The sequence below is a fragment of the Aptenodytes forsteri genome, unplaced genomic scaffold (assembly GCF_000699145.1).
Source record: "Aptenodytes forsteri isolate BGI_AS27 unplaced genomic scaffold, ASM69914v1 Scaffold9, whole genome shotgun sequence".
In the NCBI taxonomy this organism is placed as follows: domain Eukaryota; kingdom Metazoa; phylum Chordata; class Aves; order Sphenisciformes; family Spheniscidae; genus Aptenodytes; species Aptenodytes forsteri.
Window position 1 is genome coordinate 1,418,611 of NW_008796217.1, and position 18,203 is coordinate 1,436,813.

At 38.5% G+C, this 18,203-nt stretch overlaps 1 protein-coding gene across 3 annotated transcripts in view; it reads right to left on the reverse strand.

The window, feature by feature from the left end:
* Positions 1–496: 496 nt before the first annotated feature.
* Positions 497–18,203, reverse strand: part of TBC1D5 (TBC1 domain family member 5) — a 310,363-nt gene continuing 292,656 nt past the window's right edge. For all 3 annotated transcript variants that reach the window (XM_009288595.2, XM_009288593.2, XM_009288594.2), the window contains 3 exons: positions 8,999–9,078; positions 8,076–8,252; positions 497–2,106 (listed from right to left, as the gene is read on the reverse strand). In XM_009288595.2, the coding sequence (XP_009286870.1) occupies positions 1,813–2,106; positions 8,076–8,252; positions 8,999–9,078 (551 nt within the window). In that variant the 3' untranslated portion in view covers positions 497–1,812. The remainder of the gene's footprint in view (positions 2,107–8,075; positions 8,253–8,998; positions 9,079–18,203) is intronic.

The following is an 18,203-nucleotide window of genomic DNA, read 5'->3' on the forward strand; positions in this document are numbered from 1 at the left end:
TTAAAACTAAATGAAAATAAACACCTCTCTGAAATGTTATGCATTTAAGATCTTTCATCTAAACAGTCATCTGACTGTTCATATCGCTCTGTCACAGAGACGTATGATGCTATGCCTGCTCATAACATTCTAGCATTTTATCATTTTACAAGGCACAAATAATCTCAGAAGAACTACATGGCGGCTTCTGAGCGTGTAAGGATACGTCAGCTACCATGTAATTACATGACAATTCTCTCTTCATTGCAGTCACTGACACAGACCTTGTAAAATCTAAGACCAGCAAACTACATGTCACCTCATCTTTGGAATACAATACTTAACTCACAATAACAGACTAAGCAGCAAATAACTACCATTTCTTAACTCCATACAAACACAAGCTTTGCCATGCAATTATGAAGTTGTTGCATGGTATAACGTATATGTATCTTAAAAGGAAATAACGCAAATTTTTGTCAAATAGTCAAATCTACTATAGTCACTCTACTATAAATAGAGTGACTTTCTAGCATTCCTTCCTCAAGCTAGTTCTGTGTAGGTCCTACAAGAGCAGGTGTCCACTCACCACCAGTTTCTTTTTGTGGATTCCAACAGAGTTTAAAGGGATCAGCAAGCAGCCTCCCCCCCCCCGCCGTATCTACTTGAAAAAACTGTTATTAGATGTACTATGTACTTGATGGGAAAGAAATACACTTTTCCATAGAAGAACACGTTCTAGAGTTAATTAGAAACTTTCTGTTGGTTAACACTGCCGCACCATTATGTTTTTCTTGACTAGAAACGTGGAAATCATATAGGAATATATGTAAACAGAGTCTATAGAAGATAATAGTAATGAGACATAAAGTGCTTTTAATTATGAACATTTCATTTCACTTTGCACCCTTCCCTGGTAAGTTATCATACTCAAGCTAGTTTTAGTTCAACTGGTTCAGGTCTACACTATGAAATACTGTAATTTCCCTTGCACGTACTGTTTTAACTGTGGTCATCTCATAAAATAAAAATGCCAGGGGGAGTAAAAGTAGACAGATACAAAGAGGGAAAGAGGTGAACTGGGAACTCTCAAGGGGAAAAAAAGTAGGCAAAGGGAAATATGGCTCTGTTGTATAGGTCCCCGTTCTCAAGGAATTTGTCACACATTCTCCTGTAAGACAGCGCTGAGGAACAACTACACAAACCTCTGCCTTGAACACACCTCAGGCTACTGCCGGATGAAAATGAAGAAACCAGGATTCCTCAACTGAGAACAAGCTTACTGCCAGGATGATGCTTTTAATCTTTCTGAAATACATCCCCTACTTCTCTAGTCACAGTCTCTGAAGAAACAGTACCCTTTCCTACTCAGAAAACCCAGTTGAGCATATTTTGCAAAAGGACGATATTAAATCTAGCTTGTCTTTGCTGCTTCAGGTCTGATGCCAAGTTTCTACACATTTCCTAATACATTATGGTACCTAGCACATACTATTCTATGTTTTGGGAAAGCAACAGTTCTATAGTAACAAAGCTCCTAAGTAAGATAACTCTATAACAAAGAATAACTGTATATTAGAACCGGGTTTTACTGGGTCTTTATTTAAGGCAGTTATTAAAAGGCGTCTATTCTTTTGGAAAAGTTGCAAATTTGTGGGTTTTGGTTTTTGGGTTGGGTTTTTTTTTTTTTAATTTAGGCTTTTGGCAGCTGAAATGGGTTACCTTTATCTATTTTCTGTACTTCTAATCCAAAGAACTATCCAGCCTGTGGAATCGTAAGAATTTGAGCTGAGGTGTAACGACCGACCTCTCAAACTCTCCCAACCTGTTTCTTTAGATGTCCAGTGGGCTGACAATAGCAAAGTCAGAATCTTTGCTGTTATTACTACTGTCGTCATCAGGGCTGGAGCTCAGGTTGCTGGAGGAGGCTGAAATGGAGCCCATCAGTGGGTCAGAGAATATCAAAGAAGAACGAGGAGGAGCTTCTGGCTTCACTGCTGCCTCCTTGTGTGCCTGATGGGACTGCGCTGGCTCCGGGACAGCACTTCTACTTCCTTCCTCTTCTTTGGAAACCATAATATAGTCATCAGCACTCTTGCTCTCACTAGTGCTCGAATCAGTCATAGTCTGTGAGACAATGGCACAGAAAGGACTTAAAGTTAGTACCAATTTTGCCACTTAACATGGTTTATGATGCACGTCAGTGATATCGGAATGGGATAAAGGAATAATCATTATCCAGAAGTAGCAATGCCCAAATCAAGAAGTAAAAAATAAAGTGGGTATTAACTTTGGATGAAATAGTTTATTTGTTATCTACAAAAGCATAAAAGCTAACACTGTAAAAATACATGATTGGGTATAGCAGCCTTACATGTTTCATCATTATAGTGCATCCATGTCATGATCACAGCAGCTAGGCATCTAACACATACATTACAGTCATGCAGATTTTCAGTAATTATATTCTCAATGCTGTTAGTTTTCTGTAGTAATTCATGAAGTAGTATTGAGGAATTTTTTTCCTGTTTGCATGTACAATGGCATTTTGGAGCTTGTCAGGAGAATGGTTTGATATAAAATTTCCTAGTAAAACCGTGACCTGTGGCATCTGAGCCGTACATAGACCTGGTTTAGTGTGCACCAGTTCAGGTTCGGCAGATCAGGGCTCCCAGGGCTTCTAGGCTTAGCATCATCAAGTATTTCCTAACTACCAGAAAACGAGGGTCCGGGAATCCCTCTTCTGCCTGGTTAGACCTTGGGAAATGTGTGTCCCTGAGCACTCAGGTAGTGGATTAAGACTACACGTCAGCATACCAGAAAACTCTCTATGAACTGGCAATCTTATATTCCAACTAGCCATACTCAGGAGAAATCCAGCTTTTCAAGAGTCAGAGCTATATGTAATTAGAAGAGAAGACTGCCATATTCAGCAGAGTGGGATTTCTCACTTGTTGACAGCTGGCAGCCTATTAGCTTGGTTGCAACCCAAATGGACAACACTGTTTTCTTGTGCAAGAGATGCATTCAACTCCTATCTAGCACTATGTTCCTCTGACAAGAATATGACTGCCTTCTTAGTTGCTGTCACACAAATTTTTTCAGCATAATAATGCAACCTGCCAAGCAGCCTATGGGGACAGGCATCCTGCAGTGGTGTTATATTGAAACCAATATATTTGATTACACTAATGCGAGACTGAGAAAAAGGAGAAGAAGTAGAGGGGCAGCTGGGGAAATCTGTGTGTCAACATGTGTGTCAACTACAAGCCCTTCAGCTGTGACTCTTTCACCAAACAAAAAAATGTAAATTCACTTTGGGGTAAAAGAGAGATTGTAGGTATTAGAGAAAAAAAGAAAGCAGTAAAAAAAAGAACAGGAAGAATCTGAATGAGATGAAGTTAGACCCTCAGCACAGTATATAAAATTGGAGTATGGAGGTCATCACAAGTATCAGCAAGCCACAACTTGGTGTTACGGTATCCATGGCCTCCAGCAAAACTTACTTTGCCGAATTTATTATTACAGCTGAAAACAATTTTCCATTGCTCTGATTACTGATTATAAAGCAGAACAACTCTCTTGAAAGGGAACTGTAGAGTAGCTCAGGGAGCAAAACCCACCAGTGATTAAGAATGACTGTAACATGAAACGAGGGAGCTGGATGTCTTTGGTTGTTATTTACATGGTAGTTCCAAATCATTAAAAGTCACAAACAAGGTAAGTATCATCTGAATGTGAAAATATGTTCAAATACAGAACTGTGACCTGTTCCCTTCCAAAATTTATATGAATGAGGATTCAAATATCTCCCTTTGCAGTAGATTTTTAAAACATCCTCTTTTTATAATTTATAATTTTGTGTGTGTTATCTAGATAGTATCTAGGTATATAATATATAATTATTAAATATATATATAGATAATATATTATTATTGTGTAGGTATAATAGTATATAGTATTCTGTTTTGTAATTAACCGATTTTAATACTTTCTCATTCATCTTAAGTCCAGAGTATTGGTTACAATTTTAAAGGTCCCAATGTAAGACAGTTGTTAAACTGATAGAAATTTACATCTATTATTTTGAAATACTAATTCATTTTCCTTAGATAACCTAATAAAATTCATACCAAACCGAGCAGGTTGCTTTTAAAAATATCAACAACTATCCTGTGCTGAGTGCTATCAAAACTGATCTCAAACTTCCTGATCTGCGCAGAACCAGGGTAATTCAAATGTCAACAACTTCAAGCACTTTCCATGAAGTTAAAAACAAACAGATCTATCCTACAAGGAGGGATACTTCACTATTGAAGCACTTCTGAGCTGAGACACCATTTGTTATTAATTAGCCTTTTGCTTTCATCTGGTCTGTTTGAAATGCTGTCTTCATAAACTGTCAGTCAACCAGCTGCCATCTCCAGAGGGCCGAGGACACAGGCAGGGCTCAATCGTGGCTCTGCTCCACCAACGTGTTAGTAGTCGCCTGATTTTGTAGGCACTGCGTGCAGCCACACAACAGGGCCAGGTGAGGCTTTTTTGGGAGCTCTAAATGCCATGTTCAAAATTTCAGCATTTTGTTCTCTCCCCCGCCGGACAACAGAAATATATGTTCCTTTAAATAACTGCCATTGCATAATTCACCTGGCTTCTTTCCACACTTCTATTTAAAAGCTCTCAGGGAACGCAGTACAGTCTAATTTTCCAAAATTATACACTTTATTATTCCAAACTATCAAGATCACGCTATTTCAGTCTTTGCAGCCCTCAAATCCGAGATGGCTCCACCTTGCGTAGGGTGACACAGATGTTACCTAGTGACACCCTCGCCCAGCGAGATCGGTATTTTCCTCGCTGGCACCGCCAAGGATGCTAACGGGGTGTCTTCCTTTTGGCAGCGAGCCCCATCAAGGTCCCTCTGTCACACATACTTTGTGCTGGTGTTGCAATTTCCTAAATTCTGCTTTCAAAAATGTGCTCTTGCGCAGTTAAAAAAAGCATCCTGCCCTTTAATAAAGGGAAAGGAAAGAAAACTACTCACCCCAGTTTCTTGTCGTTACCTGTTGTGCTTTGCAACACTACTTTTCATTCTACCCACACTTTTTGGTTCAGTTAAAGAGACCTATAGCTCACTGAAGTATCAGAGAAGCAGCAAAGCATAGATACTGACTCCAAAATGCTATAAAAGGGCCTCCCATAAATGTTTGCCTATCCCTGGCATACATTGGTATTTTGGTACTGATATTTCCAGAGGTAAAATACCTCCTCCCTTCTTCTTCTGCCTGTTTCTGTTTCAGGAAACTCATGCTGACGTGAACTGTGTTTTCTCCCATCTGCTGTCACTACTGAATAAATGAAAAATGACAGAATTATACTTCCAGTAGCTTTGAAAGTTAACAACCTTACGCCTGTTGCCATATGGCTTCTCCATACATTTTTTTCCTGATGAATATCAGCTACTAGGACCAGGCTTATTTCAATTGCCTTCATACTGTGAATGAGTTAAAACTAACTGTAAGGATACAATTCAAGAAAGCTTAGAAGAACAGCAGCTCATTTTGCCTCCTTCTTTGAACAGACATCAAGGCAAGATAATGTGTTAATTATCATTCATTATTTAGCAACAGAAGCCTTCTGTTTGTCAACTGCACGCTGCTACCAAAGCCAAACATTCCAAAAAATGCTCTATTTCTTCGAGCCTTTATCTTAATTTTTTTGCATTTTTAATTTTGCAGCTTTCCTTTCCAAAGAAGGGCTGTATCCTTATTCTCACTTTCCAGAAAGGGATTTTGAGGCAAAAAAGAGGAAGAGCACTTTTAAAAAAAGTAAAGATGATAAATAATTTATACTTATATAACAACCAAGCACAAAAGACCAGATTTTAATCTCAAGTACACGATAGCTACACCTGTAACTTTTCCAGCTGTCCTAGAAAATATCCCTATAATTCCATCACAGAAAAATCTCTACAGTGTAAGTCACATCAAACAGAATTACATGCATTACCAAAGTCACAAAAAATGTAAATACAGTAAAATTTATTTAGCAAGAAATGCATTAAATGGTCTAGAAGTGGTTGGAATTTTTAATCCCCCTGCAGCTCTCAGTAAGTACTCCCGGCTTGACCCAGGGCATCAGTGCAGCCCATTTTCTTCAGCAGAGCTAAAAGCCTGCCTGGGCTGCGGCCCACTTTGGGCCAACAATTGACCCCATCAATTAACAGTCGAATGTCACAGCCCACTAAATTCAGCAGGTTTATTTTCCCGTGTTTTATTAAAAGGGCTCCAAAGCTCTCCTCTTTTTGTTTGATTTTAGACATCGTGGTTGAAGACGATGGGCTTGGAAACTGCACAGACCGTCGGGATACTAACAGTCCTCCTGGACTGCCATTTCTAACTCTCTTCTTTTTCTTTCTGTCATAGGGGCTGCTGCTCATTATCATAATTGGAACTTCCAGAAGATAAGAGGAGAGGAGGCTAATCCGTATGAATGTATTGCACCTCCAAACATAGACCATACAGTGCTGAAGCCTACTTAATGCTCTGCAGGAGCTCAGCTTGTACAACCTCTACTCATGTTGCTCGTAGTTGGCTTACTAGCAGCCTCATGGAGTACATGGAAACTGTGGGACCCACGGACACCTCTCAGCTCCTGTGGCTGGATGTATACTTTGACTACACACTGGGTGAGACCTCATTACACATCGCCCTGCAAATTTCCATTGGAAAGAAACCTGCGCAGACCAGGCTTCACCTGCTCCACTCCCAATACTCGAAGCACAGCGCCCCAGCGCCTCTGCTCAGTGACACATGCTTTAGACCAGCATCTGAGTAAGGGCTTCTCCAGCATGAGTAGGGCCTGCACACACTCATACAGCACGTTGTTATCTCATATAGCATTCTACCTTCCAGTTTCTACAACAAATCCAAGTAAAAATAATAAAAAAAGTAGTATTTGCCATTTTGGCAAGAAAGCAAGATACGTTGTATAAAATGCCGGGAGATAAAGGGCAAAAATAGGTCATTATATGAACACTCCAATGTGCTACATCAGTTTAACCTATGCCTTTATTATGGCAGAAAGTAGTGATTGTAATGACAACAGCCAAAGAAGCAATGAAAGCTTTCTAGCAAAGCTTTGCTCTTTGAACCTGCCGTTACTAAGTAAAGAAAAATAATCTCACTATTGCTTCTAATACTGAAATACAATTAAATACGATTTTTAACAGCGTATGCTAACTCAAGGGGATTATGTGTAATAAATCAAAACAACCCTGTGTTACTATTTGAAAATGAATAAATATTTCCTCTAGTTCCTAACTAAATTTGTCAAGAGTAAACTGATTGCAGACTCAGTTGGACTCCGAGGTGTTAGTGCTACTGCTGGATTTATGAGTGTGAGTATCAGTATTGGGGTCACAGACTGAACTTTAGAACTCTAATATTGAAAATGATATAGACATGTGCATATACAAAAGTACTTGTTTTTAGGATCACATTTGAGTCAGACTGAGTCTTAGACAGCGAGGGACCTTTTAACATGAAAGGAAAATACCTCTTCCTGTGTGTGAACTTGTCCTGTGACTGTATGCTTTGTACATGAAAACATTGTTTACTGATTTCAAGGAGAAAGTCAATACAATGGAGTAGAAAGTAAAAGCAACCTCCCCGCTATTTTTTTTTTGGCACTGGCCATGGATACACTGCAATGCAGATAATCAGCTCTTACATAATGGGATTCTGGAGGACAAGGACAATGAGAATAATCAACTGATACAGGAACATTTACCTCCAGTTTTTACATGCTTTTGTAGGAAATTAATCCATGATCCTGTGATTCAACAATCTGAAAGAAGAACCTCCCCAAACACGGTGTAACACTTAGACTTAAATATCTGTGTGTTGACCATAAGGCTACAATAAAAATAATTGATGGGATTAGGACAGTAGCTAGAGAGAAACTTTTAACCATGGCTCCATATGCACCAGGAATGCTGGTGTGTTCCCACATAATGTCTGGACATGCTAAAGTAAGTCTCCAAAAAATATCAGACTAATTCCACCGATGACCTGTTTGAGATATTTTTATCTTACCTGTCGTCCTGAGATGAACTGTTGTTTTGTCATAACAGGTCCCTTTAGGACATCACCTGTCCCCTTGTTCTGACTGTTGGAACAGTAATGATCATCGGCTATCGTGATTTGCTCATTTTCTTCAGCTTCCAGCTGGCTCTGGTTGAAACGCAGGGAACCTTTCAAGATGTCCTTGATCTGTTGTTAGATGGGAGGGGAAAGAATGTAGGTTAGAAATTTGGAGAAATTCTAAATTTTCTAAAGCTCTGTGCAGCATGCTTTCATACACCATTTCCCCCAAATATTTGCTTTGAAGAGAGGAAGCAAGTCAATATTCATACCTATATTGGCTAGAGATATAAATATCAGTGAAATGTGATTGTATCAGAGTCTGGAAAACACGTATCCAAGAAATCTAAAGAGAAACTGCTAAGATTATTCCCTACCTCATTATAGATTTAACATATGTCACATCATTCCTGATAAAACGTATTTTGAGGGAGCAGAGGACAGTATAATCAGAGCTACAGATGCTCAGCGGCATTCTTATTTTATGTATGTAGTATTTTTTCTTTTAATTCAATAACATTCAAGTGTCATCACATTTAAATAATGGGGACATAGGCATGATTATTGCCTAGCATGTACACTTTGCATTAAGAAAAATGATGGTGAGGCTTAAGTCCAGAACTTGGTGCCTCAGTTCTGTCTTGAGGCCTCCAGAACTTTTCAGGGAGCAAACACCATGCAAGTCATTTGAACTCTTTATAGCTGAGTTCTACCTTTTAAAATAAAAGTACGCCCCAATGCTTGATGCATTAGTATTAGTAAAACAGCTACAAGACAAAACAGCAGTATACAAAAAGAATAAAAAAGGAGAAAAAAAAAAAGAAAGGATTAATAGCAGAGGGATACAAGAAGGTTAAATTAAGCAATAGTTATACCTGCTTCAAACCAGCCAAGGAAACCAGAATTTCATCTTCTTTTTCCAAGTGTTCTTGTAATATGACTTCCTGAATATTTCCTGCAACATCAAAAGAAAAAAAAGGTAAGGACAGAATATTCCCTAAATAATCTCTAATGTGCTGCCAACTTACTGCTGACTTATGCTCTCACAACAAAATCCTGTGACCTGCAAACACAATTTCGCAAGCAGACCTAGAGGCTGACAACCTTATTAGCTGTGGAGGTGAGGCCAGCCCAAGCCCGGCACTGCTGCCAGGAGGCCTCCAGCAACGCTGTGCTGCTGCGGGACTTCTACTGCCCCAGTGTACCAATGGACTCAGGCTACTACTGACCCCTAGAAGAAAACACAGGCCTCTCTGGCTAACGGAGTTACATATGTCTCAGCCGGCAAATGCTTTGGAAAGCATTCAAGAACATTTACAGGGATCTGCTGCAGCTTGCAGAAAGGGTTAGGGTAGGAGCTCAGCAATCTTCATCTTGTTCCTGTGGCCACTGCAGATGCTAGAACGCTCTTCGTTATAAAAAGACTGAAAGTTTCGTTCCCTTTCCAATCCCTTCTTTTAGGTAAAAGACCCAGGGCTGAGCAAAATTATTTGACAGAAAGAGCAGTGCAGTACCGTCACTTCAGAAGACACCTGCCTTCCATATCTACAGTGCTGTCCTCCACGGATGCATTTCAATAATCTGGTATAAGGTGTTTGCAGGAGTCAGGGCTGGAGGCTGGCTAACACATCAGAGCTGGGGCTGTGGTGGTCTTGCCTGTGTCAGGGAAATCCCAGGCGATGCTGCAGTCCAAACAGCCCAGAGAAACTATAGCTCCAATAGCTCTGCAGACTCTTTAAACTATGTCAGGTCCCTCTCCAGCCTCCTAGCTCCTACCTTCCTCCTCAATTCTTCAAGAAAACAGCAATGATTCCCAGTGACAGATTTACAGAATGAGGTGGTGTCTGTCAACTGAAAATGAAAGGTTACTCTTTTGTGCCCCTCCTGTTCTACATAGAGCTGAGCCCAAATCCCTCAGTGACACTCATTTGGGAACAATGCTTTGCTGCTCATGAATATCTGTACCCCAGGTGCTTCACAATTAGAGCATTGTACCATTAATCCACACCTGCATTGCATTTGTTTGTTTTTAAAAACATCCCAAACCAGTGAAAAGCCAAAACTGTTGTCACAGATTATGCTGACAAGGATGAATACGATGACACTGCCAAATTTGACGCAACATGGTTTCAAGTAAAAGCATTGAGCAATTTGGCGTAAGTTTTGTGTTTACAGAATAAATAGCAAAAGAATGAGATGTGGGAGACTGGACAAGAAGAAAGATTAAAAGTAGAGAGGTGGATTTAAAACCCACATATAAACACAGAAGTTTGAAATTGTGTGGAGGCCAGGAATCAGTAAAGGGGATAAAAGAAGCATGAAAAGGGCAAAGAGGAGAAAGGATCCAAGCCTAACCACTAAATGAACCGCTAAAGAAGCAATCTGAAAAGTAGAAGACACGAAAGAGGCTAGAGCCACGAAAGGCAATAGATGATAAGAGTCCATGAAATGTGGTGTGATCAAGGTCAAGAGCAACAGTGGGGGTAGGATAACTCAGCTTTGTGTTAGCCTATCTGAACAAGGAGATCCATGTTTACATTATTTAGCACCCATTATTTACCATATTACAGCGGCAGTGTCCTGCAAAAAGTCAAACATAGTACAATTGAACAATGTCTAGCATAAATCTTACGTCAGAAAGACACTGCATTATGAAGGCTAGAAATAATATAAAACTAGATCTTTCCGCAAATATGGAGCATCATGAATTGAGAGAAAGCATAATTAATTCAACATTTTACTTGCTTTTTTACATTTTACATCTAAATTGTCTAGTGTCTCAATTTGGTAAATAAAATATATTAATATTTACTTATAAAATAATACTTTAGATCCTGATTTCCACTGTTTAACAAACAATGCATGATTTCCTACTTTTAAAATGTTCAGAACTTGAAACATCAGAAGTCCAAAGTCTTCACAGGCAGGAAAGCAATGCTTAATGACAGCCTGATCACTGAATTCAACTGTCTCTTCCATTTCGCAGCATTTGAAAGAAAAGCATTTCTATAGTGTTTGATCCCCACATAAATTAAACCCATACATAAAAAAAATAAGGTATGCATACTGACTAAGCAGATGGATGAAGAAAATAATTCAAAACAAACCTCCAACCTGCTGAAGACCAAATGAGGGAAAACTAAAAAATCAGGAAAATAAGAGTGAGACAACAAAAGCTGAAAAGCATTCCATGTGATGTGGAAATAATCTACTATTATTTCTGTTCTTTAGAGATGTTTTATAAGTCAGTATTTCAAAAAAATGGAAAAAAATCTGTCATTGCTACAAATCCAGCTGTAACTGTGTTTGAAGAGCCAGTACATTGAGAAATGTCTAAGAACTTATGAATGGAACAATGATAGTTAGCCAGCAGTAAAGATCAATAAAAATGTTCATACCATCACATATTTGCTTTACAAAATATAACAAAATTTTCTAATACCTAACTGTTGAATTTCTCACATTTTTCCTTCAATTTGCAGTATCTTTAAAGTACAGTATGACATATGTCTTGGCTATATAGGGTCTATTATTTTTAATCAGTTAAAATCACTAAAATGTATTTTGGAAAAATTTCTACTCAGAGTTTGCTAAGACACAACTTTAGACTCAAAGAGCACACTTCCACTTAACCAGAAAAATGCCCCAAGATGCAAATCGCTGTAATCAGCCACTCTCCCCCCCCAGTAAGTAACAGTTGTGACCCAAGGTCGTAAACTGGGATGTCTTTCTCTAGTACAATGAAACAGAATGAAGGTTTCCACGTGGAATTGGCAATGGATCTTTCTTCTAAATATGCCCTTGAACTGCAAATGGCTTCTAATCTACTACCCTCATCCCTTTTGAATGCAGAGTTTATTATCCACCAAATAAGCGCTAAATATGGAGTCCAAATTTATCAGTCCTCATTCTTTTTCCCTGGCTAATGAGTAGAGAGGAGTTAAAAAAAAAGTAATTCCTTAGACAAGTGAAACATACGGGCAATGTGATTTTGCATGAGTGCCTCCTCAATCACATCCTCCTGCTGGGACCACCCTTCGCAATCCATGTGGACTGGAAGCAGAGGTGGGAAGAAGAGGAGGGACGGCAAGCGACTCGGTACATACCTCCGCAGCTGCACCACTGTGAACAGCTGTGCCAGGGCTCAGCAGTCCTTCCCTGAGGGACTTTCATCCAAGCCTCTTCCCACTGCTGGGGGGACCTCATGGGGCAGTCAGTTGCTGAGAAGAACTGGGAAACTAAGCTCTTAAGTGCAGACAAGAGCTTTTTATTTTACCCTTCTGTATCTCAGAAGATACCCTTGTAATTGTAAATACTTTTAAAAACACTAACTCTGTTAAGAGTGCTAGGAACCATGATATTAGATAAGATATCGCTCAGCTGAAGGACTTTTACATTAAACATTTAATTGTTCTTCCTTCATAGATGTTACTATATTTTGAGAGAAGCGCTTTATGTATATAAATGAATTGGCTATATATTGACTTTTTTTCCTTATCTGATGCTCTGTATCAGTACCTCACAGCTTTAAGTAATATATTTTTATAAAACAATAAACATCTTTTTGAAATGCAGATATCAATTAGGAACTGAAAACACCTTCCTACCTGTAAAACAAACATTGATACAATGAATCAAAAAAAATTGATTATATGATTTCTACATTGTTCAAAACCCAGTCCAGTTTGAGTCTACACTATAAATATCTATCTTATTGGGATAGCTGTTGTCATCCAAAAGTTAACAAAATCCTATGGTACTTAGGAGACTAAGGCTAAGGTCAAATATTTCTGGCTACCTTTTTTTTGTTGTTTTCTTTCATCAAGATTTCATTTAGCTGATGCCAAATACTTTCTGCAGAAAAAGAAAATATTTCTGTCTCAGTGAAGTTCTTACCAGAGGAAAACAAAAGGTGAATTTTGCAACCTGTCACCTGCTGGTCGGAGGACCGCTGTGAGATGTAGGAGATCCCAGACAGCCATTATATGATTCTGGATTTGTTTCAACGTAGTACTAACAAACCTCTAAGTTTCACAAAATGAACTGTCATACCCTAACTGTACTCTTGACTAAGACTCAGAAATACTGGAGCTGTAAAACCAGTTGTTCTCTTCAGAAGTCAGCAATGTTATCCACTGTTATGGCTGCCCTCAAACAAGACTCACAACCCAAGGGGGGCCTTTTACATAATTGATTAGAATAATTTTGGGTACTTATTGTCAAATGAGCAGATTCATTTAAGTTTGATAGATACTAGATCAGTAAATCAATAACTACTTCTTCAGCAAGACTGTGATCAGCTGCCTTGATACGCTTTAAAGCCAACTAACCACAGAGGAATAACATGCAAACGATTGCATTCCTGTTCTTCTTTTCTACAAAAAATAGAAAAACAATGTATCAAGTAGTGACTCGGGTAGCAACAGGCTAGTTGAAACAGCTAAGAATTAAGATGAAATGTATTTTTCATTTCTTGCCCTTACAGTTATCCCAAATTGTAAATAAGTTCACATGCAAACTCACTGTAGAAGTATTTTTTAAAACATCAAGATTTCTATTTCCTCTCCCTAACTTAATTTCTAAAATTTAAACTGAAGACATGCTATCATCCTCTGTATAGAGATGAAAGAGGAAAATAACCCACAGCAGCTCCTAGCAGGAAAATTAGAGAAGGCTTATGTTCTTTGATGACTGAACTGCTACATATTGCATGATGGTGTGTGCAGTCACTGCTGAGTTCCCTAGCCAGGGAAAGGGGCTGTTCAAAACTTTCCTCTCTGAATGTGGAAAAGCTGTTAGGCTTGGCCTAATTATTTTAGAGGCTTATTAAGTAAACTAACTTTCGCTGAAAATTTCGCATGCATTCAACACAGATTCTGCAAGAAACCCACCCAGAGCTGCGTCAAATGAGTGGGAAAACTAGTGTCCTGTAGACAAGGTCGTCTCAGGCATCCCTTCATGCCCGTCCATCTGGAAGACAGACTGCACCTCTTCCCTTCCACCGGAGAAGCGGGAGACAGGCAGAGCTACCGCCCTGCAGGATGAAGGCACAACACGGACTTAACTTTATACTGACACAAAATCAGGTGGAGGTGGAGAAAACTGAACCTGGGAATAACTTTAATGTCCTTGTTCTCTGAGGTTCTTTGTTTTCTCCTGTACCGCTGCCTTTTTGCAGTGCATCTCCCTCCTCATGATTTCTATTTTAAGCCGGTCTCTGTGGGGCCTTTCCAGGAAGATGGCTCCTGCTGAGAGGAGCTAACTCGAAATAGCGGCAAGCTTTATTATGAATGCTGCCTTTCTACTAGTAGTTCCCGATCAATGACTTGTGAACAATCGACAGTGCCAGAATCATGTGAAATCGACTTTTTTCACCCTTGCTTTCCACTACTGAGAAGACAGCTCAAACTCAGAATGCAAAAGTACCTTCTCATTGCCAAGGTAGGCAGCAGTAAGGGGGGAACTGAGTGTATTACTTCACACCTCCGGAATGCTGCCTTTCTACTACTAGTTCCCAATCAATGACTTGTGAACAATCGACAGTGCCAGGATCATGTGAAATCGACTTTTTTCACCCTTGCTTTCCACTACTGAGAAGACAGCTCAAACTCAGAATGCAAAAGTACCTTCTCATTGCCAAGGTAGGCAGCAGTAAGGGGGGAACTGAGTGTATTACTTCACACCTCCTTATTTTTCCAAAAAAGGAAAGCAAAAAAATCCCAAGGTTCCCATAGATGTCAAGGCACAGTCAACTCTCTGGACTCACATTCCAGTCCTTTTGTGTGATCGTTTTTATGAAATCAGGGTTTACAGAAAATGCTTCCAACATTTCCTGCACAGTATAACAGCGATAGCAAGACTGCTTTTTCACTAACATTAGAGAGCTGGAAGGATGGACTGGGAATTTAGTTTCTGATAATCAATTTTTCTCTCTTGTCACAACAAATACTTCTTTCCTACCTGAACTTGATCGGACTTTGAGCAGGAAAACACGCTCTCTCCTTAAAATTAGACAGAAAATCTAGAACTTAACAGTGGTTTGTGGCCTTTCTAGAAAGACTACACTGTATGGCATAGTGATATTGCAGTTTAATAATGCAGCTCAGGATGTTTCCAAATACTGCATTTTCTTTCCAGCATTAAAAATACAAATGAGAGGAGTTAAATTTCCTTCTCAAACAATAGTTTGTGATCTAAGTGTTTATGAAGGCAACACCACTAAGTAACCTAACTTTCATTTATCTATCTCATTGTGAATGTCAACTCTTATTGTAACAATTACGCATTATATTAAAAGCATCACTCAGCAACATTTGAGTGTTAAAGAATTTAAGGATCTTAAAAATCTGAAGTATTAAATTCTTCGTGAAGTACTGCATTCTTTAAAACATTTATTTTAATATAAATTATGTATTTATATAGTATATACTTCTAATTCATGCATTGTGTGGAGCACCAACACTTTATCAACATTTAATGTGTGGTAATGCTTGTGACATCAGAGAAATATGTGGTAAAAAGTCACCAACCATCAACTTACAGCAATGCACAGAAGCACAGACGTACAGAAAATGAGGTTGGTAGGGTCATGAAGTCATTTTGTCCATTCCTTGCTCAAAGACAAGATCAATTCTTAACTATGAACTCTAATTTACACATGATAAGCAAATCATGCTTAACGTATACCTTATGTCTGCATCAGTGCCAAGGTGTACCGGGACAAGAGTGTATTCCCAGTCATCCTGAGCTTTCAAAGAGAATATAAAAGAGTACAGACACTGTGCCTCCCATGGCAGGTGGTCAGAGCATGCTCCTCCTATCCAGAGCTAATTTTTTTGGAGAAATTTTGGCCCTGATGGTGGTGATAGACTGTACCATCCCACGCTCCTTACATGAATGTACTGTGCTGATCATTGTTAAGACAAACAACATCTGTGTAGTAGCTATGGTTTCATGTGCTCCATATTCCCCCATCTGCATTCTGCTCACTAAAACTCTTTACCCGCGACTGTGAACACCTTCTAGGACCACCAGCCTCTGAGCACCTCCAAGCAACATATTTTTATTAAAGTTCAAAGCAAGTTTTTTCCTCTCTCTCCTCCTGCAGAATTGCTCTCTTCCTGTTGCTGTTCACATTCACTAGAAATAGAAAAATTACTCTGGTGTGAAGTGACAAGCAAATGAGAATTTGTTCTGCAAAAGTGACAAACTTAATAGCCATAAGAAATTGAAACCTTTCCTAAGGGGAAACGATACATTTTCACTTCCTTACAATCGAAACACTTGCTTCATACTGCAATAGATTGCAGACATTACACCTTAAAATTGCTATGGTTGTGTAAAAGACAGTTCTTGTAGATCATGTAGAGCTTTTGAAGATGTAAGGTTTTCTACTCCTCGTATGGCTGAACTCATTAAAACTGTTTCTGATTTTACAAGCAGAATGATTTACTCAAATACCATTGTGGTAAATGCTACATAAAAACCTGGACAGATTGAGAGTTTTGAAAGCAAACATCCATAAATGCCTGAAATCCCATTTAAAACATTCTTAAGGGATTTTCTGTGATGCATGTCATATATAGAATAAATGACAACAAACTGTGAAAGCCGTTTTTAAAGCTTTCTATGAGATCATTTTCTCCAGTATAGAATTGTGATGTTATCTCAACCTGTGTTAATGAATACTTCAGAATATATCACCATGTATTTTCCTTTAATTGATCATTGTTTAGTGTTTTCCTTATCTGTATGAAAAACACTGTTGCAGTTTTTAGTTTCTACTGGGCTGTCAACCTAATTGCTTACGGTGAGGACCTATGGAAACAATTAAGCATATAAATTATCTCATTGCAGTTAGCTTTAGTGTTTGACCTGTGTGGAGAAACTCATGTGATGTTAAAGCATTATGCATCTGGTTATTTCTGTAAGAGAAGTATACCCTGTTGCATTTTATGCTCTTTTCCACTATAAAGCCTTTATTATAAAAGGCTACTGCTGCCTACTTTATTCTTGAAAGATGGAGGGTCAAAGAATGTACATTAACTCCTCAGACAACTTCTACATTTTGAATCAGGTACATCAACATTAAATTGTTTAAATATTCACCTGGTTAATTGATATTTAACCATAACTGAATAACTTGTACTGAGGGTGTGCGTTGATTTTAGTCTGTGCAAATTTTGTCTATGTAAATAGCAATATACTGGACAATTATCGGTTAAAGTAATTGCATGCAAGAGGTTAGTTTACATTTCTCAATTAAAAAACATCCACACTTTGCTGTGCTATAAAGCTGGTGAAATTGTGCTGCCATTCAGAAAAAAAGGATGTTGTAATTTATTTCAGATTAAAATCTACAGAGTACCCATGATTTAAGTCTTGGATAGTTTTGGTTTCTTCTGAGATGAACTGAACATCAATGAAGACAATTGATACTGATGCAGGAGATAATACATACATGCAATACACGTTACTAATGTAATTATTGTGACTGCTGCTCAGTAAATAGTATATTTCCTACAGCTATTCTAACCTGGAAGAAAAGCTAAAGCATCGAAACTAAAGACTACTCTTTATTAGGAAGGAATACGCTGTTTGAAACAAGCTCTTTCAATTTTCAAGTAGCATACACAAAGAAATTACGGATCCTGACTACAACTATAGGACTTTTCAGTTCTCTTTAAGGATAGAGGTTTTGATATAGCAAAGACCCTTACTTGAAGTGCCTTCTCCAGGAGGCAGGGAAGAAGGAGTGGGGGTGATTTATAAACCTCACTGTATCATCCTAACTATTTTGTGTTAATTACTCACAGGTACTGTACAATTTTTTTTTTTTAATTTTTTGAGACTTCTATGATTACCCTGTGTTTATTCCTTCATTTAAGAAATCTCAGTCTATTAACTATATTCTTTCTGTTAATTACAAACTTTTATTTCTAACCTATGGCATTTCTGTAATAGAAGAACATATTAGTGTCAAACGTACCATGAGGAGATGGGGCAGTACTCCTAAAATCAGTGTTACGCTATTAAAGACTTTTGAAGTATCCACAGGGTGTATTTGGGTTTTGCGTAAGA